General features: G+C 39.1%; 1 protein-coding gene across 1 annotated transcript in view; it reads right to left on the bottom strand.

Annotated features, from left to right (window-relative positions):
• Nucleotides 1-6199: 6199 nt before the first annotated feature.
• The window catches only part of AIPL1 (aryl hydrocarbon receptor interacting protein like 1), a 67424-nt gene continuing 51225 nt past the window's right edge, over nucleotides 6200-22398 (bottom strand). The window contains exon 6 of the mRNA XM_063449755.1: nucleotides 6200-9500. Coding sequence (XP_063305825.1) covers nucleotides 9274-9500 — 227 coding nt within the window. The 3' untranslated portion in view covers nucleotides 6200-9273. The remainder of the gene's footprint in view (nucleotides 9501-22398) is intronic.

Genomic DNA, 22398 nt, shown 5'->3' with positions numbered 1-22398 from the left:
AGTTGTAGTTCAACACCTAGGGATCTACAATTTTGGGCACCTCTGCTATTCCATGTTTCTATCATCCTAGTCTTTTTCTCCACATTCCTATACTATTCTTTTTGTCCTCCTCAACTTTCTCTAATCCTCACCCCATCTATCCTATCTTTTTACTTTTTTTCCTTCTCAAATCCATACTATTCCTTTTATTCTTCTCATTTTGTCTCGATTGAAAACCCTCCTCTTTCCATAGGCTTGGTAGTTGCTTTGTTTTTTTTCCCATTTTTATTTTCATAATTCTGTTTTATATGTCTTTTGCTTTGACCTTTCGATGTTTATGTTGCCTTTATTATTTGCATAAAACCTTTCAATATAAACAGATGCAATACCAAAAATGGAAATGTGTAAATCCACTCACCTGAAGACTGTGTTATGTTTTATACATACAGGAAACCTACACATTCTTTATATTAAATGGAGTTATTGAACACAACAAATCGTAATGTGATGAAGATTTATTTTCTTTATATTATACCATGAAATAAAACAAACCCTATATATTAAAGGGACACTGTAGGCACCCAGACCATTTCAGCTCATTAAAGTGTTATCCTATAGAATGTAAGCTCGTTTGAGCAGGGTCCTCTTCAACCTATTGTTCCTGTAAGTTTATTTGTAATTGTCCTATTTATAGTTAAATCCCCCTCTCATAATATTGTAAAGCGCTACGGAATCTGTTGGCGCTATATAAATGGCAATAATAAATAATAAATAAATAAATAATGGGTGCAATGACCCTATTGCACTTAGCCCTAGAGGGCTTCCTGATTTCAAATGTATCTGACGTTGGACGTCCTCACGCTCGGCTTTGAGGAATAATGAGCGCGCAGCATTTGGCACGCAAGTGCATCGGAGGGGGCGGAGCTGACTCAGTTCTGGGAGAAGGTAATTGAATAAAGGTGTCAGAGGAGGGAGAGCGTGAGTGACAGGGGAGGCAGAGGGAGCTATATTGCCAGGAATAACAGCTATGTATTCCTGGCACTACGGCATCCCTTTAAACAAATCTCTAGAAGGTTTGTTTTATAATGAGCAACGACTGTTTTTGAGCTCTCTTCATTAGATGGTTAAAAAAAACAGTTTTCTAAGGATATTAAAGGAACCCTCTGAAACCCTAAACAACTTTACTTGCAGTTTTTCCAAGTTCTTTTTATATATACCCCCAATGAAATAATGAATATTGCAATGCATGTTTTTGTATTCATTTGGGCATCTACTAAATATTGATTGGTATTTTTTTGTTTGGGCTGTATAGTGTCTCTTTAAGTAATGAGCACACATTTGCTATTTTTGTAATGCTTTTATTAAGAGTATTATGTAAAATGGTGCATCAGTTTTAGTAGAGTAAATTGAAAGCAGCTATAACTGTGGCATTGTCTAGATCAGTGGTTCCAAAACTTTTTAGGTTCAAGGCGCCCTTAATATTTTTATATTTTTCCAAGGCGCCCCAAGCCAAATGTTGTATATATATATATAGGTTGTATATATCTGCAGCGCATGAATATATAATTTTTATTTTAAAAAATAATAGTTTTCATATCACCTCCCCCTCCCCCCCTTACCTTTGCCTGGGAGGGGGACATTCCCTGCAATCCCTGGTGGTCCCAATGCCTCAGGAGCTGCTAGAGTTCACCCTCACGAGATTTGAAGTGTTGCCATAGTAATGGGAGCAACGCTCCGAGCTCGCAAGAGGAGAATCCGGCGAAGCTGCAGGTTGGAGCTCCCCAGGGTCCTCTCTCCCTCCCGGTTGCAAGAGGAAGACACAGTTCCGGGTGCTATAATCATAGCACCGGAAAAATCTTGCTGCACCCCGTGTGTCCATCACGGCACACAGTTTGGGGACCACTGGTCTCGATGGTGTCTGATGATTCCTTCTTAGTGGTGGTGAGCTCTCTTGTGTAATTTTTTTTTTTTGGGACACTTAGAGCCCCAATCAAACCTAACCTATAATTATCTATATTATATTATCCTGATCTATATTATTTATATCTATTAAAAAATGTTTAGTGTGGAGTGTTTCACTTAAATTGTATTGGTGCCCAGAGTGTCCCGTCAATAGTGCTGTCAGCAAATGCTCTTAAAATCTCCTAGAGCTTAGAGTTTGTCCTTAATGCATAGCTGAATATCTTCAATTTCTCTGACTGGTCATGGATATACTGAAAACACAATTGAATGTTTGATCTACAAAATAAAGCATTGTTTTAAAGCATCCTAATATTTGATTGGTTTCATACTGTCCATATTTTCTACACTGAGATACATTGTGGCCATTTCTCCACGACTGTTTTAATTTATTTATTGGTTCTTCTTCCAATTAAGGCAAGATTCCCTTACAGTTGCTCTTCAGAGGAGGCCATAGAGCAATGTTAGAGAATATCAGACTCTTGGAGTACTCTTGTTAAAATAAAAACCTCAATCTATCTTTTGGCCTCTCATCAAAACCTTATGCAAAAATTAGGTGCCCTGTACAGGAACAAATTCTGTCTAAGCCCTGTAATCATTAAATATGGGGATGTAGTGTATGCGCTTGAGTATAAAACCCACCTTCATAAACGTACTATGTTGTATAACTCACTCTCTCGCTTTAGGCTACAAAGAAATTATATGACCCACCACTGTGACATGTTGTAAGATCTAAAAAGGCTATCACTGGAATCCAGAGGCACCCTCCATCTTTCTAGCCTTGTGTTTAAGAGCTCTTCTTGAGAGTTCCCACCATATCTGTATAGAATGCTCTCCTGAGCCGTAACAACCTCCTATAATCTCAGATCCAGTACTAGCTCGATCCTCATTGTCCTACTGAGCACCGCAAGTGTGAAACAACCTCCCGGACACAAATAACTCTTCCTCCACACTAAAATAAATCCTTTTAGAATTCCATGTCAACATATCTCAGTACAGAATGCACCTGTAATCACGGTGGGTTATATTTCTTACCTGTTCTGTGTTAAATGTATGTATTTAAATAATACTTTGTATTTTTAATATGCTGTGTATTTTACTATACTTTTGTATTTTTAATATTATATTGTGTATTTTATTATTTTCTATTTTTAAATATTTTGCTGTATCCTGTTGTAACAATGCAATGTTTGTGGTTGCAGGACATACTTGAAAATGAGAGAAATCTCAATGTATCCTTGCTGGTAAAATATTTTCTAAATAAATAACTAGTGTATAGCGTTTAATATTTCACATTTAATGAAAATGAACATCTCATATGTAATTGCACAAATACAATGACCTGTCCATTGTACTAGACAACAGCAAAAATCATTGCACAGCCACTATTGAGTTCATTGAAACATCTTTGAATGCAGCTCCCTCTACTGGTAAATAGTGTAACTACTAGCCTTTTCTTTTAAACTATATTATGCTTCAAAATGGTTTGAATTTAAAAGGCACTAAGTCATTGCATTCAAAAAACCTTCTGCAAACTAGTTTTTGAGCCAAATACATTACATACATTACATACATTACATACATGCATTTAAAAAAAAAAAAAATGTTTTACCTTTTTTGGAGTTAGTGCAAGATAGGATTTGGTGCCGGTTCCTAAATCTGGTGACATGATGTTTTCCAAGATGATTTTAAAAGTGTTAAAAAGCTTTCTAATATGTATGTTTCATAAAAAGGTTTAGGCAGCTGTGAGCGTAAACAGAAATGTGAGTATTAGTTTGCAGGACAAAATGTAGGGGGTGTTAATGGAGAGTTAGTGAGAGATCAAACTAACTGAATACAAATTAGATGCTATCACACCAGGGTCCATAGAGGGACAAAAACAATCTGAAATGACATTACAAGCAGTTTTACTATTTTGTTACAGTCATTTTAAAACACCCATTCAAGCAATCAAACAACCACTGGATGATAAAATGTACCCTAACAAAATCTAAGGAAGAGGTAATAATAGAAGATGCAATGAGTAGGCCATTGTTAGATATTAGGGGTGGTTTGAAGGCAGAGGGGAGTGAGGTTACTAAGGGCTTTGTAGGTAAGAGTGCTGTGAATGGGGAGCCAGTGAAGGGACTTGCAGTAAGTTGCAGCCAATGGGAAAGAACAGGTAGAAAGGAATAGGTTGAAGATGTGAGTAAGAGCAGGAGTGAGGGTGGGATACAGAACGTAGATGTGAAGGGATTGGGTCAAGTAGGCAGGTAGCAAGGTGTGAAAAAGTTCATCTTCAGTGTCTGGGGGTAAGGAGCAGAGGGTTGAAGTGAGTGGAGTGAGTGAAGGTGCAGGTGGAACATTGCAAGCTTGTTTCTGGATGTAGCTATCAAATAGTATGTGTTTGGATTTTAAAGAATTAGCAAGGTCACTATGATTAAACTTGCATACACTTCGCAGCAGGTAAGAAAAGAGTTTGTTGTAGCTCTCACTGAAACAGGCAAATCATTTAATATACGTGTATAGGGGGGCAGAGCTTAGCGACGAAACGGATCAGACTCCATTTCTGGCAGCTCCGAGAAAAACTAGCAGAATCCGCTCAAAATCTAGCAAACTACATGCCATCCAGGCACACAACTACCAGCATTGATCAGGGGAGACAATCCTGCATCACCCGATGCCCTTTCGGTACACTCCGAGGCAGGCAAAGCCAAAAAATAAAATCCGGGCCTACTACACGCCGAACTACCGCGGCCTGGAGTACTTGTGGGGTGGAGAGGGCCTGGAGGACGCAAGAGACGAACCACAACAGGATCCTGACCACGGCCACAAGGAGATGGGGCGCAGATCACAAAGACCCCAACAAGGTACTGCCACAGCACAGCCTGATATAGGGGCAGTGTTGCAAAAACACACCCCAGACAAAATGACGGCTGAACAGAGCCCAGACCCCCACATGTGGACACCCATACAGATCAAACCTCCCCAGGGGCAATACAGGGTACCACACAACCCACACAGCACATTCTCACCAAGTCCACATTCCAGCAAGGAACTACAGACCCAGCCACCAAGCAGGACCTGCAGCAAATGCAGACCATGCTGCAGGACATACAACGCCTGCTGGCAGCAGACCTACCCGCGCTCAAAACTAGCATGCAACAGGTAACAGAGAAAATTACCACCACTGAAGGAGAAGCAAAAACAATCCAGGGAGAAATTTCCACGCTGCAAGACTCACTCCACCAACTACAACACGACCACCAACACCTGGCAATACAATTAGCAGCACAGGAGGATAGAAACCGACTAAACCACATCAAAATCAGAGGCATACCAGCCTCAGTGAGCAAAGAGGACCTGCCACACTATGTGAGGCGACTAATACAATCATTACTACCTTCTGCAGTGACAAAGAAGCTCACCTTTGCAGGGATTTATTTTTGGCACATAGAGTGAGAGTGACCACTTGGAAATATATTAATTTAAGCTTACAAAAGGATTTGCACTATACCCCTACGTATTTTATATTTGCATTGGAAGATTTGAGGATACTTTTGAGAAATACTCCCTGCTTAAAAAAAGTTCTGTAAATAATTTTGCTTGCACACGAATTGGTCATGTTATTTTAAAGTTGTGATTGTCAATGTATATACCTTTTTGGAATTACTGTTTTCAATATATTGTACTTTTTTACGTCTACAGTTTGGAGTAAAATGAACACTACACTGAACAAAAAAAACAATAATACTATGTTTTCAACATTTAGTAGATGTTAAAATAAAATATGCATTTAGATTAGACTTTTTAATGAGTTGTAGTACAACACTAGCCCAGCTCTATTGAGCTAACAGAAGAGGAGCTGATTGGCAGTTATTGACATGTTTCAACACCCATTCATAAAAATAACCATTTCTTTTGAAATCATCACTTTTATCAATTTTAAACAAAAAAAGCAAAAAAACAGAATAATTGACAGACTTCAGTGTTCCTTTAAATGTAATTTACAGGTTTATTTTAGTGATCATAGAACTTGCTACTTGCAAAGATTTTTTTTTTTTTAAATTTATGTAACTGTTAATTTGTGCATAATTACTGAAATCTACAATTCACCTCAACTCATTATCCAAGCAACTGAAGCATATCGGGAGGACTGTCTGACTCTGCAATGGATGACAGTCTCTTCCCGAGATCCATCCATTGTGTGGGCAAAAAAAATCAGTTGGTTTTATTGTATGTTTACACTTGGTAACATAGTTTCAAAATGTAGACAAACATATCAGACCACTGGGCTTTTTTTCCACAGTGAGCTGTTTTCAATTTGTCAAAATATGCATACCTAAATATCAGAATGTGAGATACAATGGGGACACGTTGCCAAAGTGATTCAAACTGTGTACTTTTTCTGGGAATAAAAAAAATAATCTGTTCCAGTTTAATAAAGCCGAAATATATATATTGTTTAACTCCCTGCACCTTGAACATTATTTCCAGCAATTTGCAACTCAGTTGTCAAATGACCACAAATCACTATTTAGTGAATGTACCCCGATATAGGCCTAAATGTAAAATTTTTATATAAGCTTTTCAAATTATTTGATATTTTTCAAAAACTTTAATATATATATTTAAATATATGCAGTTATTTGAAAATCGTATCCAATAATATTAAATCAAGGCCATTGTTGTATATTGTCTTCCCAGTGACAGTGATGTAACTGCATTCTCATTTTTAGTTTAGTTGTCTGAAATTCTCCCCTACATACTTGAAGAGTTACTCTTATCCTCTGATTAAATGGTCGTTTAGATTTACAATGCCCTATTGGGCACTACTGGCTAGGCCATGTAATAAAGCTATAAAATAATAATAAAAACTTACCTGAAATTACTGCTCCCAGTGATGTTCTTCGTGCTTTCTCCGATGCCACCAAGAGTCTCACAGACTCTAATCAAATGCGTCTCGAAAAGAATCATTTTGTTGGAACACTTCATCGGCTCAGAGCTCATTCGTGCACAGGATTGTTATTAGAAAAAATTCTGGACTGACTAAGTTAGGTGTGCCTGGGGTACAACTAGCGTAAACACTGCACATATTGACCCCTACCACTATGACCACTTCACATCACTGAAATGGTCATGGTGGTTGGGGTAACCCTTTAATTAGCACAGCAAAACATATGTACAGCATACATATACCTTAAAATGAACCTCCGAGACTGGCAGTCTTTCTAAAGCCCCTTCAGTCCCTCTAGACTTCAGTACAAAGCTCCATGTAATAAAACAAGAAAAAAACTGGGAAATAATGAAAACTGGTACTATAACACCTGGGTCCTCCACCCTCCCCCTTCCAGACTTTCTCAGACACATCACATGCCACCTGGGCTTAGACAAGCACAAGCACAAACCCAGATGTACCATTTAGGTATGAGCTGCAAAAATAGAAACGTATTAAGTCAGCAGAGGGACATCGACAACAAAAGAAACATAATAATCCATCAGGGACAGGCAAACACTGAATAGTGTGAAATGATGACATGTTCTGAGCAATGACTTTTATTTATACATCTGCAGGACAGGACAAGGCAGATCCAGGGAGAGAGGTTGCTGGAATGGTGATTGATGTTACCTGGTATCATTATCTGTTCTTTTCAAAAGTGTTTGAGAATGGATCTGACACTCATACAATAGTAATATACAACTCTATGTCAATATTCACTTTTATTTTTAATTTCATACAATGGAATGCTCTATAAAGAATATGTAATACTTTAAAACTGAATTTGTCAGAAAAGTTATGGAGTAGATTTGAGCAATGGTATTACAGTTTATACAATCTTAGAGCCCTAGTAAAGGAAATTCATGCCCATATATGCTATCATAATCTGTATGCTTTATTTGCTATCTGATTCAGTAAGATATGTTTTATAATTCTTATCTAAAGGAACACTATAGTGTTAGAACATAAAGCTCTATTCCTAACACTATAGTGCCCTCTGCCATCCCCCAAGAAGCAAATAAAGGGTTAAGAACTTTGTTGATTTGCATGATTCCAGCACCAATTTCCCTTGGTGCTGGGTCAGTGTCCTCCTCCAACAACATTCGATTTGTGTGCCCATTAGGTCTTCCTTATAGGATAGCATTGACTCAATAAATTTTCTATGGGTTTTTTAAAGACGCTGGACATCCTCATGCAAAGCATTGATCAAACTCAGTAAGAACTGCAGGAAGTACCTCTAGTGGCTCCCTGGTAGACAACCACTAGAGACAGTCTTAACCCTGCAATGTTATCATTGTACTTTCTCTAAAACAGCAATGTGTGCAGCTGCAGATTTAAGGGGACAGACACTGATCCAAGACCACTTAAATGAGATGAAGTGGTCTGGGTGCTTGTCTGTGTGCTTGTAGTGATCCCTTTTAATCCCGAACATTGTTAAAACATGCACTCTATTAAATCCAAAATGTAAATGGAAATATTAATCCTCTTTTATTTTTTACTGTCTATTTGTTACTTGTATATTTCTGAGCTTCCAGCATGTGAATAAAAGAATACAGAGTTAGAAACACAGCCATATATTTTACTAGTGGATCCTTTAATGTGTAGTTACAGAGCTGACCCTCAATGGTCGATCATTGCTGGACACAACTACATGCTCCATGTATGTTAGACCTCCTCTGTATACAGGGCAATAACTCCAGTTGTGGATACTGGGTATGGCATGCAAATGACTCTCACAATGGTTATGATACATTTTTAGATCTATTTAACATATGGTCTCATTCTTTATTTGTATGCTGTTAGAAACACATCTTGAAACCTAGTCTAGGTGAGAGGCCAGTCTACTGTATCCTTCACTGTAATCATTGTCATTAGTCACTGGGTATGTTTATCAGCACATACAACAGATTCCAACACACAAGATTATATATCTTGTTTGCCCTATTTTTTTTTAAGATGAAATATATGTTCACTTTCACTTTCCATTTCCTGTTTTCATGGTGATTACAAAATTGTTGCTTTTGTACAAACTGAAGATGAAAACCCTGTAGTGCTTTTTTTTGTACTTAGAACATTCGCTCATCAGTTCAAATTCAGAATAATCACAGCACCTTCCGGTTAATATTTAAGTTGATTTAGCAGACATTTCTCCTCTACATGTTAGCCAGTGTCTGACAAGAACGAGAGTCTCATTTAAGTAACTAACTCATTCTGAATTCAACAAAGGACAAGTGCAAACTATATTGGGTTAATATGTCTCCATCATGAGCAACATCTGTGATTTAGTTTTTCCACTAATGAACAGAAAAGGAACAGTACGGTCTTTTATGATATCAATAATCACTAATTTCTTCTATTTAAATGTTTTCTTTCTGATCTGGTTTGGAGAAGAGGTGTTTATACGTCATTTTCTCTTCTTCTTCCTTATCTTGCATTCTGTTCTCCAACTTTATTATTTCTTTCTTCACCAATCGCTTCATAGTTGGGTCCAAGTCAACAACTTTCTCAAAATCTTTCTTTGCTTCTGCCTCATTCCAAACCTCAGCATTTGCTTTGCCTCGTATGAAATACGCCTTCACCAAGCCTGAAAGAAAAATGGTAAAATGGTGATTTATTCTGGAACAGAAATCGTGACCAAACATCTGGAATAAAAGTGATTCATGACATGTCACACATGTCATGTGTCCTTAAGGGGTTAAATCAGCATCGGCAAAGGAATTCTTGTCTCTCTGGACCAACTACTCCTTCTGTTATTATTCAAATTAAAGGTATATTCCAGAATTATTTGTAACACATTTTGGAGCTAAATATAAAATAGAAAAATAATTGAATATGCTCAGCCTGCCTTACCCATTGCTTTCATTAGGATAAATTCCTATTAATCTCAGTGAATTGTTTTAAGGTTAGTGAATTATTCAGATTGTCACAAACGCACCCTACTTCAAGAGTGTGCATGATGTAGTTGTGGTGGTGAAAGAGTTAAAGTTCACTATTTGTCTGCACTAGACCGGAAATAATGATAAAATCCCCCATTTACACCACCCTCACTTAAGCATAATAATATAAATATTAATATTTAATGCTGTCCACCAGGTAATTTAATAATAAAAACCCACCAAATGTAACTTAGCACAATATCTATGTAATTGCAAAATACTAATTAGTATCTTCAGGTAACGAGATTCTTTACCAGAAAAAGGCAGAACTCAATAAAAGAATATTTAATTATGAGCAAAAAATAGTCACAGTGCATACAAAAATATAGATGACAATCAAAATAGTTACACCAACAACAGATAAAAACAAAAGGGATAAAATAACAGAAGTCCTAATCACACCACTCAGGTCACCACTCAGGTTTTCAAAATAAAACTTCTGCCCCAGGGGGTCTCTGAAAGGTGGTTACTCACTTGGAATTAGATTCTGGCCCCCAAGCAAGTACAAATGCACACTTCAGTATCATTAGAGATATAACCTGTGGATTACCAAGCCTCACCCAGAGGTGGAGATGAGGCATACCTATAGAAACTATAAGTGACCACCCCCTTGTGTTCCAGACCAACATCAATCAAAATGGAAACATTTTGTTCTATCTCCTTTTATGTATTCACCACAGAAATAATTGCATCTATGACTTTGTTACCATTTTCCCTATCCATAGATATGTCACGCTCCTTACTTGTGACCCAATATAGTAGGCATCACAATCTCTTCCCCTATGGTTTAGTTACGCAAATCATGTTTGGGCTTTATTAGAAGATTGTGCTGGTCACATTCAAAATATAACATATTATTCTGTGGGTAAATATTAATGTTTCTTTCTTTTGGATATGATACTGGAACACAAGGCTTGTTTTTTTCTTGAAAGCTAATGATCATTAACATATCAAATAAATCAACTCATTAATTAAAAGGTAGGGGCCATATGGCGGAAGTCAGCTATCTTACATTGGAGCTAGACCTTCCAGGCCAATTATGTGTGACTTCTCACACCTTACAGAGCCTTTTATTAATCAAGGTATCAATCCACATGCAAACAATCTGACCTTGAAACCAAGTGGCCAATTCATATATGCATTACACAAATTAAATTACATGGCAATATTCTATTGTGCAGCAATGAATTATGTACCCTTGGCGTGACACAGATGATTTAAATAAAATTTCGAAATTTATGGTTGAGTACCACCTACAGATACAGCGTCTCTGCAAGATCTTGTTTTACAATAGACCCAGAATGCCATGTTGAAGTATGAACAAAATATGTTTTTCACCATTTTTTTACATATACTTTGTTAAACAAAGAATCTGTTCCTTTTCAATACCTGATGAAAAGATCAATATATATATAAAAAATAGTGTGTTAAAGTGATGGTTCTCCTTTAAGGAAAACATTTCAAGTTTTGAAAGATTAGAGGCTTTTGTGACTTTCATGGGCAGTTATGTATTTACTTTGCGCAGTTTCAGGAAGTGATATGTCAAATATTGGTTCTGCAAATTGGATGATTTCCTTTGGATTTATGTCCTGCGGCTTTGAAGTAGTGTTAATCTCACAGCTCACAGGTTAAGCTTCAGCTGTAAGAAATAGTTCACAGCTTTTTACACCCCGGTACCAATGTGAGCTCTTTGTTCCATTTCAAAATGTAAAAATCATCAGAGCTTACAAAATACTTTTATTGTAGTGTTTTTTATATTACTTTCAACAAAAAAAAAAAAGAGGAATACTGGCACAAATCCATTTTAAACCAATTACTCCTTGGTTTTGCACCCCTCTCTGTCACAGGTGCCTGATCCCAGGGCCTTATTTAGCCTTGTACTGCAAAGAACTAGAGATGTTTTTTTTTCCCAAGTGAGTAGCTCATTTAGCAGACTTTTGGGGGTACAATGACATTGTGGCAGGTTTATGCAATGTATGATCATATAATGTAACTAAACACCCATTATTTTTTGCCTAGATTAGGTGTTTTTAAAAAACGAAAAATCTGTCAGCACCAAAGTTGCTGTTTAGTAGATAAGGGAGTGCGTTGGATTTTAATTTTTACAAACCCATTTTAGAACACGTCATTTTGAACGTGAAAAAAGATATTTGCTACCTAGTAATTCTGTAATGCACTGCTAATTTGTCTTATTGTTAACTTTTTAAGTTACTGCATGCTACAATGGTAATCAAGTCACAATAAGATATGTACTCTTGGGACCGGTGAAGTAAAACATGATTTGTTTCAAGGGATTTTGAGTTTTAAGAAGTTTCACTCAGAAATAGTGTTCAACCACGGCATGTGCTGATACAACTGGTTCAGTGAATGAACTAGGAATCAGATGATATCCAGCCAATACACTTCCCAACTATCCCGATTTCACAGTCACGATATTAGGGTTCTACCTCCCCGCCTTAGTTCTGTGGTGTCTCACTCTTTCAGACCCCGAAAAACTGTCCCCAACAATCATAGCACGAGTGCATCATAATACATGTTCGCGCTTTGTTCAGGGCTCTAGGATCCTGCAGGGAGAGCTGAAGCAGTGCTTCCTGCAAGGTCCTAGAGCCGTTAGTGGGATGGCTTGAGTGATGGACAGACATACACACCAGGAGGTCTGCCCTTAGGGGTGTAGCTAATGATGCTGGCCCATTCCCTTTACCTCCCTTACACCAATGTCCCAATTCTCAAGAAGCAGGAGGTGAAAGGTCTGAGTCAGCTTGCGTGCTCATATGCACGTTGGTGTGACAGACATGTATGAATAAACTCCCAATACACTTGCTGTGATGAGTTCAGAATTAAACCACTGTAAAACACTTATTCATGCCAGTAGCGCAGATATATGGTATGCCACATAAATGGCAAAAGGTATAGATTGAGAGCAATGTACCGGGGCAACATTAGGCTATGGGCACTTTGATGACAAACCAATATTAAAAGGGTAAACAGAGACTTAACAGCCAGTGTGGGGTCAAAAGACCTTCCACTGGAGTAGGTTCGGTTGCAGGGTATCAGGGCATAACCCTATAGGATAGATATGAAAAAGAGAAAGAGACTAGATAGGGATAGAAGAAAAACTCCTCCCCCTTCAAGTCCCTATACCCCAAAGAGACGCTAGTTCGTAGTATAATGGCAAAAGTGTGCCTGTATAGAACTAACAAGAAATATATGGAAAATAACAAATTTTTATTAGTCCCACTTAGGGAAAACAAATAGAAAATCAATACTCAGTGGTGTATCACAATAGATATGAGTGTATCAAAACGGTGATAAAGAAATAAAATAAAATTAAGTATTAACAGTAGTCAGTCTAGAGTTTGCTGTGCAGGTTCTGCACTTATTATACTGGTGTGAACCAGTATCTGGGAGTAGGTTTCTAGGGTAATTGGAGCGTATATTGGTAGAGATAGTCCAAGACTTGCTATACACACTCAGCGCTAATGTACTGATAATAGTAAGCCACTAAATTTTAGATTAGTAGGATAGACAGTGTATCGAGGTTTCAAGTGTAGTTAGCAGCACAGTCTAAATAGATCACATTGGCTCTATTAGTATACCAAAAGTAGCAACATAAAGCGGTTAAAACGGCTACTGCATTTCCCTCATGCAGTGGCCAGAATATGCAGAGGGAATAGGTCCGTTTAGAGTTACTAGTAACACCCCTATCTGGTAAAGTATAGCAGAAGAACCCGATCAAATATGCTCGTAGCAATTAACCCAATAATAATGAAACAGAGGGTATGGATATGGGGGAGCTCAATAGTCTCACCGACAAAAACCAACAAGGTGAGGCTATTGGTATGCAAAAGAGCGTAAACTCCCTAGTGGATACCTAGTCCGATTACAGCTAAGGTACTAGGTGCACTGGAGGTAGCCCCAAGAATAATAATTGCAAGCCTGTGCCCTGGATCCCAAATTCCCCCAACACAAAGTGTGTTGTCTCACCGGCAAAGGCTCATAAAGTGAGACAGCTAGTAGGCAGACAAAGGCATTGCTCCCTAGTGGGTAAGTTTTCAAATAGCTGCTTAGGTCCTACAGTACACCGCTAACGTGCTGGGTGTTGTAGGGTAACGAGGAGATGTTAACCAGATATAGACCCAATTCCCTGAGTCCCAATTTCCCCAGTCAGAGTAGAGGCAATCCCTCCTTGCTCAATATTAACAAAAGACAGAGTGACTGAGTTGCCTAAAAACGAAGTATAGACCATGTGGTCGCAGCAAACGCTCAGTTCCCCTATCAGAGTGGAAGCCAAACTTTACTGCTAAATATAAACGTAAAAGCGAGTAGCCAGACTTCCCATTCCCTAGTTAGAGTAAAAGCAATCCTTTCTTGCTAAATATTCTAAATGCAAACAGAGTAGCTAGACTAACTGAACTGAAGTAAAGACCATGTGGTAGTGGTAAAAGCTCAACGCGCGTTTCGGCGCTACTGATGCGCCTTTCTCAAGAGCTTACCGGCCTTGTATCGCGCCACAATTTAAACCCCCTTAAGCTCCGCCTTCCGGTATCTGACGTCACCACAGAATGTGATTAACGTCAGTCTAGTGGGCGGGGAAAAGGTAGATGAGTGGCAGGAGAATCCTCACTGTTGGGAGATGGGTGTAGATTGACCCTTCGAATCCCTGTTTGTGCAGGAGGATGTAGTTACAAAAAATCCTATAATGCAGGATAACTTAATAAGAATAATAATAAACAATAATAAACAATAGTAAACGATAATGAGTAGTCTTATATATTTCGAATAGAGCTGGTTGTATGGAGTACATACAACAAAGTACATGGAATACCAGATTCCAATAATGTACAGAAGGTGCAATGAAAATGTAGAAAATGTAAAGGTAAATAAACAAATAAATCAATGGATAAATAAGTGGATAAATTCATGAATCGATAAATCGATACACAGACAACGTTTTGGTGTTGTTAAACACATTTGAAGGATATACATTCACCCATCCATCTTTACAGTAGGAGCCCCAGGTTATTCCTGCATTGGTGTACTGTATGGGTGGGAGCCTGTTTTAAATGGTATGGCAGCCACAGAAGGTACCAATACTGTCTTGAAACATATAAAATAGATTTGATAGACTCATATCTATTGTGATACACCACTGAGTATTGATTTTCTATTTGTTTTCCCTAAGTGGGACTAATAAAAATTTGTTATTTTCCATATATTTCTTGTTAGTTCTATACAGGCACACTTTTGCCATTATACTACGAACTAGCGTCTCTTTGGGGTATAGGGACTTGAAGGGGGAGGAGTTTTTCTTCTATCCCTATCTAGTCTCTTTCTCTTTTTCATATCTATCCTATAGGGTTATGCCCTGATACCCTGCAACCGAACCTACTCCAGTGGAAGGTCTTTTGACCCCACACTGGCTGTTAAGTCTCTGTTGATCGTTTTTTTGGGTTTCAATACCTAGGTTGCTTACTCTTCTGAGCTGCAACATTGACACCATGTCAGGCTTTCTGGCTAATAAACCAGATAGCTCACTATGGTGCAAAGATGCTGAAAGTGTTTTCTCCGATAAACAACTAAATTTCACAGACAACCCATTGGATATACATTCATCTTTCAATACACTCAATAAACTATATAGGCAACAAATACGAGCGAGTTGGGAGATATCCTCCCTTGATAACTACCTGAAAAAAGAAATGATTCCGAGAGGCTTGAGAATCAGTAACATCCCGTCTTCCCACGCTGAAAACTCTGAGCTAGTTAAAGAATGGGAGGCAGCAGCCGGCACTTGCTCACAAACATTCATGCAAATAATTTGTAAACATGAAAGGATTAAACTTGAAGGTACCGATAAACAACTAGAACAAGAAATTGATAATGTCCATAAATTTCAAACAGATCCCCTCTATAACCAATTGGAGATCAAACTCAAACTTAATTTAGACAAATTCCAGCAAACCATAAGACTGAGGAAACATCAGAAGTTCATTAGGGACCTGAAGGATTATGAAACAGGTCGCATCTACGGGCCCTTTTCACGTAGAACCAGAACAAATTCTGATAACATTTTGACGTCTGATTATGATTCTTCAGATACCGACAACGAGCCTAGACAACAACCAAGTCTACCCACTAATGTACCTAACCCATCCAACACCAGAGGCATCCTAAAAAAAGGGGTGAATTTTTTAGAGTTGGACCAGAGGGAGGAGGTCCCTCAACAAAGATACCAAACTCGCAAAAGAGGCAGAGGAGGGAGGTACACGAGGAGGAGACAATATTAAGTCATACGTCTCAAATAATCAATCTTTCCGACCATGTCTTGAGCTACCATGAGATCCATGTCCTAAAAAAGGGTCTCTCCTTTGTACCCACTCCAGCATACAACAAGTTCACATGGATCAAAGACATACATCTCTTCGTCAGGAAACTAGCTCTATGTAAATACCACCAACTACAGATTGAAAGAAAAACGAAGAACTTGGGCATCTCTGAGGACGACTATAATGGACTCATGACCTTAGTATCCCTACTGGATGAGAATGATCCCAACATCACTCAAGGCCAAACGAATCTAAAACCTAAAAGCAGATTCACACCACATATAGGCAGCTACAAGAACATCGAACTATTCTTGGAAGCAGTGAAGTTTGAAATTGAAAGTATAAAAAATGTAGACCTCGAGTTTTATCCCAACATGAATTTAACAAAAAGTGAGGGTAAGGCTCTCATTTCCCTCAAAGAAGATAGGGAAACAATTATAAAACCCGCAGATAAAGGCGGTAACATAGTGATGATGAAATCCACCAACTATGTTAAAATGGCCTTAAAAATCTTGGATGACAGGGAAACGTATAGGATACTCCCTAATGATCCGACCAACTCCTTTCTGGAGGATTATAAACGGATCTTGGATAGGGGTCTCAGTGGGGGGTTGCTATCTAGGGAGGAGTATGACTTCATCCTCAACAAAAACCCTAGGATAGCAACCTTCTACTGTCTACCAAAAATCCATAAAAATAGGTTGGACCCCCGGGTCGCCCCATAGTGTCGGGCAATGACGGGCTTACACAAAATGGGAGCATCTATCTTGACCAACTCTTACGCCCCTTTGTGGAAACCCTACCCTCCTTCATCCAAGACACCAAACAGACACTGGCACTCCTCTCGAACCTCTCACTTCCAGAAAATGCGAATCTATGCAGTCTGGATGTTGAGACCCTTTATTCCTCCATACCCCATGAGGGGGGAATACAGCATGTCCAATACTATTTGGAAAAAAGAGGAGCAAGCCATGCAGCGCATACAGAGTTCACCTTGGAATTACTCAAATTCGTGCTGACACATAATTATTTTTTATTCAATGACAAGTTCTACCACCAGGTGCGGGGCACTGCGATGGGGACAGCTTGTGCCCCATCATACGCCAACCTGCACCTGGGTTGGTGGGAGGCAATTGTCATTGGATCCACGAAGCTCTCATCTTTTACCCCCATGATACACCTATGGGCAAGGTATATAGATGACATTTTAATAGTGTGGCAAGGCACGTCCAATGAGTTTAATCAATTTGTAACTCTGTTGAATGACAATGAGTACAATCTCAGATTCACCTCTGAATTTGGAGGAAAAAACCTGAATTTCTTAGACCTAACTGTATCCATTGATGACAAAGCCATCAAAACAACTCTCTTTAGGAAACCTACCGCCTCAAACAGTCTTCTGGATTGGAAGAGTTTCCACCCCAAGCCTCTCAAGAATGGTATCCCTATAGGCCAATACCTGAGGGCCCGGAGGAATTGCAGCACCATTCAGGAATTTCAAACTCAAGCTGATAGACTGCGAAAACAGTTCAAAGAAAAGGGATACCCAAATCGGTGCCTCAAAAGGGCGTACAGGAGAGCACTTGAATCTGATAGAGAGACATTACTCTGCAAAAACAAACCTTCAACATCCACGGCATCCCGCCCTCGCATGATTGCAACCTTTGATGCGGGCTGGGATAAAGTTAGATTCGGCATTGAAAAATACTGGCCACTCCTGACGGGCGACACTCACCTCACCAAGGTTTTGGGCCCTAAAGTTGAAATAACGGCACGGAGGGGAAAAAACCTTAGAGACCTCCTGGTACCTAGCCACTTCCAACTACCACGTCCAAATTTGAAGACGTGGCTGAACAAACCGGTAACTGGGACCTTTCAGTGCGGACGATGTGTCGCCTGCAAATATATTAGACGAGACTCAAAGAAAGTATCCGATAGCGAGAACAAACAGGTCTTTAATGTGACATCATTTTTTAACTGTAACACCTCTGGCCTGGTATACCTTCTTACCTGTGAATGTGACCGAAAATACGTGGGTAAGACCTTTCGTCCTTTTAAAGAAAGGATTAAAGAGCACGTCAGGTCACCCAAACTCACTACTGAAACACCCATTGCTCGCCACCTTAAGGAACACCACTCAGGTAAGCCTCAGGGCTTACGCTTCTGTGGACTTGAATTGGTGAAACGAAATAAGAGGAGGGGGGACTACGACAGATTTTTAAGGCAGCGTGAAAGCTTTTGGATCTATAGACTTAAGACCCTACAACCGAAAGGCCTGAATGAAGGCTTTTCATTCGCCCCTTTTATTTAAAATATCAGCGCCTCACCATACTCTAACTACTATGAGCCTCTAACCTTGAGTTATTGAGGATGTCTCCCCCAGGTGCACCATCATCACCTGAGTTCTTTTGATTATATATATCACCAATCCAACATACTAATATATTTAATCACCCATATCTATTTTATATGTTTCAAGACAGTATTGGTACCTTCTGTGGCTGCCATACCATTTAAAACAGGCTCCCACCCATACAGTACACCAATGCAGGAATAACCTGGGGCTCCTACTGTAAAGATGGATGGGTGAATGTATATCCTTCAAATGTGTTTAACAACACCAAAACGTTGTCTGTGTATCGATTTATCGATTCATGAATTTATCCACTTATTTATCCATTGATTTATTTGTTTATTTACCTTTACATTTTTTTACATTTTAATTGCACCTTCTGTACATTATTGGAATCTGGTATTCCATGTACTTTGTTGTATGTACTCCATACAACCAGCTCTATTCGAAATATATAAGACTACTCATTATCGTTTACTATTGTTTATTATTGTTTATTATTATTCTTATTAAGTTATCCTGCATTATAGGATTTTTTGTAACTACATCCTCCTGCACAAACAGGGATTCGAAGGGTCAATCTACACCCATCTCCCAACAGTGAGGATTCTCCTGCCACTCACCTACCTTTTCCCCCCCCACTAGACTGACGTTAATCACATTCTGTGGTGACGTCAGATACCGGAAGGCGGAGCTTAAGGGGGTTTAAATTGTGGCGCGATACAAGGCCGGTAAGCTCTTGAGAAAGGCGCATCAGTAGCGCCGAAACGCGCGTTGAGCTTTTACCACTACCACATGGTCTTTACTTCAGTTCAGTTAGTCTAGCTACTCTGTTTGCATTTAGAATATTTAGCAAGAAAGGATTGCTTTTACTCTAACTAAGGAATGGGAAGTCTGGCTACTCGCTTTTACGTTTATATTTAGCAGTAAAGTTTGGCTTCCACTCTGATAGGGGAACTGAGCGTTTGCTGCGACCACATGGTCTATACTTCGTTTTTAGGCAACTCAGTCACTCTGTCTTTTGTTAATATTGAGCAAGGAGGGATTGCCTCTACTCTGACTGGGGAAATTGGGACTCAGGGAATTGGGTCTATATCTGGTTAACATCTCCTCGTTACCCTACAACACCCAGCACGTTAGCGGTGTACTGTAGGACCTAAGCAGCTATTTGAAAACTTACCCACTAGGGAGCAATGCCTTTGTCTGCCTACTAGCTGTCTCACTTTATGAGCCTTTGCCGGTGAGACAACACACTTTGTGTTGGGGGAATTTGGGATCCAGGGCACAGGCTTGCAATTATTATTCTTGGGGCTACCTCCAGTGCACCTAGTACCTTAGCTGTAATCGGACTAGGTATCCACTAGGGAGTTTACGCTCTTTTGCATACCAATAGCCTCACCTTGTTGGTTTTTGTCGGTGAGACTATTGAGCTCCCCCATATCCATACCCTCTGTTTCATTATTATTGGGTTAATTGCTACGAGCATATTTGATCGGGTTCTTCTGCTATACTTTACCAGATAGGGGTGTTACTAGTAACTCTAAACGGACCTATTCCCTCTGCATATTCTGGCCACTGCATGAGGGAAATGCAGTAGCCGTTTTAACCGCTTTATGTTGCTACTTTTGGTATACTAATAGAGCCAATGTGATCTATTTAGACTGTGCTGCTAACTACACTTGAAACCTCGATACACTGTCTATCCTACTAATCTAAAATTTAGTGGCTTACTATTATCAGTACATTAGCGCTGAGTGTGTATAGCAAGTCTTGGACTATCTCTACCAATATACGCTCCAATTACCCTAGAAACCTACTCCCAGATACTGGTTCACACCAGTATAATAAGTGCAGAACCTGCACAGCAAACTCTAGACTGACTACTGTTAATACTTAATTTTATTTTATTTCTTTATCACCGTTTTGATACACTCATATCTATTGTGATACACCACTGAGTATTGATTTTCTATTTGTTTTCCCTAAGTGGGACTAATAAAAATTTGTTATTTCCATATATTTCTTGTTAGTTCTATACAGGCACACTTTTGCCATTATACTACGAACTAGCGTCTCTTTGGGGTATAGGGACTTGAAGGGGGAGGAGTTTTTCTTCTATCCCTATCTAGTCTCTTTCTCTTTTTCAATATTAAAAGGGTAATACGGTATTGAGATGACCGCAAAGTTGCCCTTTTCTCTACTGGGGGCAAGGCTGCTTCGTGTGCATCCTATCATCCAACCCCTAGAATAAGTATCATGGATTTGGTTGCATGTCGGTAAAGATTTTAAAATAGGACTAACTAATGGAAAAGGGATGCGTCTATGTTTACCAATTTCAGAGTTCTATTTACTGTCTTTTCTGCTGTGAAGGGAGAAGCCAGAGGCGTACCTAGGTTGCACGGCACCTGGAGTGAAATGAAGAACATGGAACAGCACAGCCAGGAGAATGGCCTTGACAGACTAGGAGGTAGGTATAGCAACCAGTTTGTATTAACGGTTAGTTGGTTAATGGGGGGCAGGGCTTGCTAGGGATATATACTGGCCAATGTATGTAGTGGCCATTTTAACTAACCTAAGTTTTCTGGCCAATGTATGCAGTGGCCATTTTAACTAACCTAAGTTTTCCAGTTAGTTGTCCCTCCTACCCTACCATTTGTTTAATAGTTTTTTTCAGTTTTTTCACAGCGGCGTGAAATGGCCAGGTTAAATTGGGGGGTAGATGGACTAGGAAATGGGCATGGCTACATTTAGTGTGGTTAAGTTGGTTTGTAGGTTCGAGCTCGACGGTGGCTCCGAACATGGAGGTGTAAGGGTGTCTCGGTACCTTACTACGGTTTTATCCGTTGTGAATGTGACCATTTGAATGCCCATGTTATATGTTCTCTGGTATTTATATTGTTATATGTTGTTGTTATTATTGGGGGTCATTGCCAGGGCTAATTTATGTATGGGAGATGTTGGTTTTAAATATATTTGATATTTGTAGGCAACGACTCTATTTTGTTATATTTTACATAATAATTTAATAAAGCTGTGTATTAATATTTTACAACAGTAACACTTGTGTCCGTCTTTTAATAGGTTTCAGGGTAAGTGTTAGAGACTATGCCGGAGAAGCGACTGTACACATGTCAAGGTATTTGGCGCTCCTCCCCCAGACCCGTAAAAAAAAAAAAAATCATATCTCACTATGCACTCACCTAACTTTTGTTAGGGAAGTATGTATGTATGTATATATATATATATATATATATATATATATATATATATATATCCAAGAGGGCTGCACTCACCTGAACATGCATACATTATACGGTGCTGCTGGGGCCAAAATATACAAAATACAAAAAATGTGTATATATATACATGCACTTTCATACATAAATTCATATACACAGAGACATTTACACAGACTCATATACAGATACCATGTTTCAGGATGGCCACGTAATGCACTGGGAGTAGGGGGCCTGCTGCCTGTCAACTGGGGTGGACGCCCTGTAATTTAAACAGTTAAAACATCTCTGGAAGGAGCTAATTAGTAGGTTAACGAAACCCTTCCTGGAGTGCTTTGTGTGTCTGGAGTCTGTCATATTTGTGATAGCTTATAAAAGTTCTGATTTCAATCTAAATCAGCACTTTTGTAATCAGGGCCAGGAACACATCCCTTGTTGTCACTCAGAGAGCCAGAGAAGGTTTACTGCACTTGTGTTAGCTCCACAGAGCTAATGTAAGCACCAGACATGCTGGACTAGCACGTAAGTGCCTTCCTCTCTTGTCAACTCATAGTTCCAGCACTGAAGGTTTTTAATGAGAAGCCTCTGATTGGACTATTCCCCAGCAGAGACTGAAAGGGCTTGCAAAGAC

The sequence above is a fragment of the Pelobates fuscus genome, chromosome 1 (genome assembly GCF_036172605.1).
Source record: "Pelobates fuscus isolate aPelFus1 chromosome 1, aPelFus1.pri, whole genome shotgun sequence".
In the NCBI taxonomy this organism is placed as follows: Eukaryota; Metazoa; Chordata; class Amphibia; order Anura; family Pelobatidae; genus Pelobates; species Pelobates fuscus.
The sequence above is the reverse complement of the archived record's forward strand: the minus strand, read 5'-3'. Positions and strand labels throughout refer to the sequence as shown.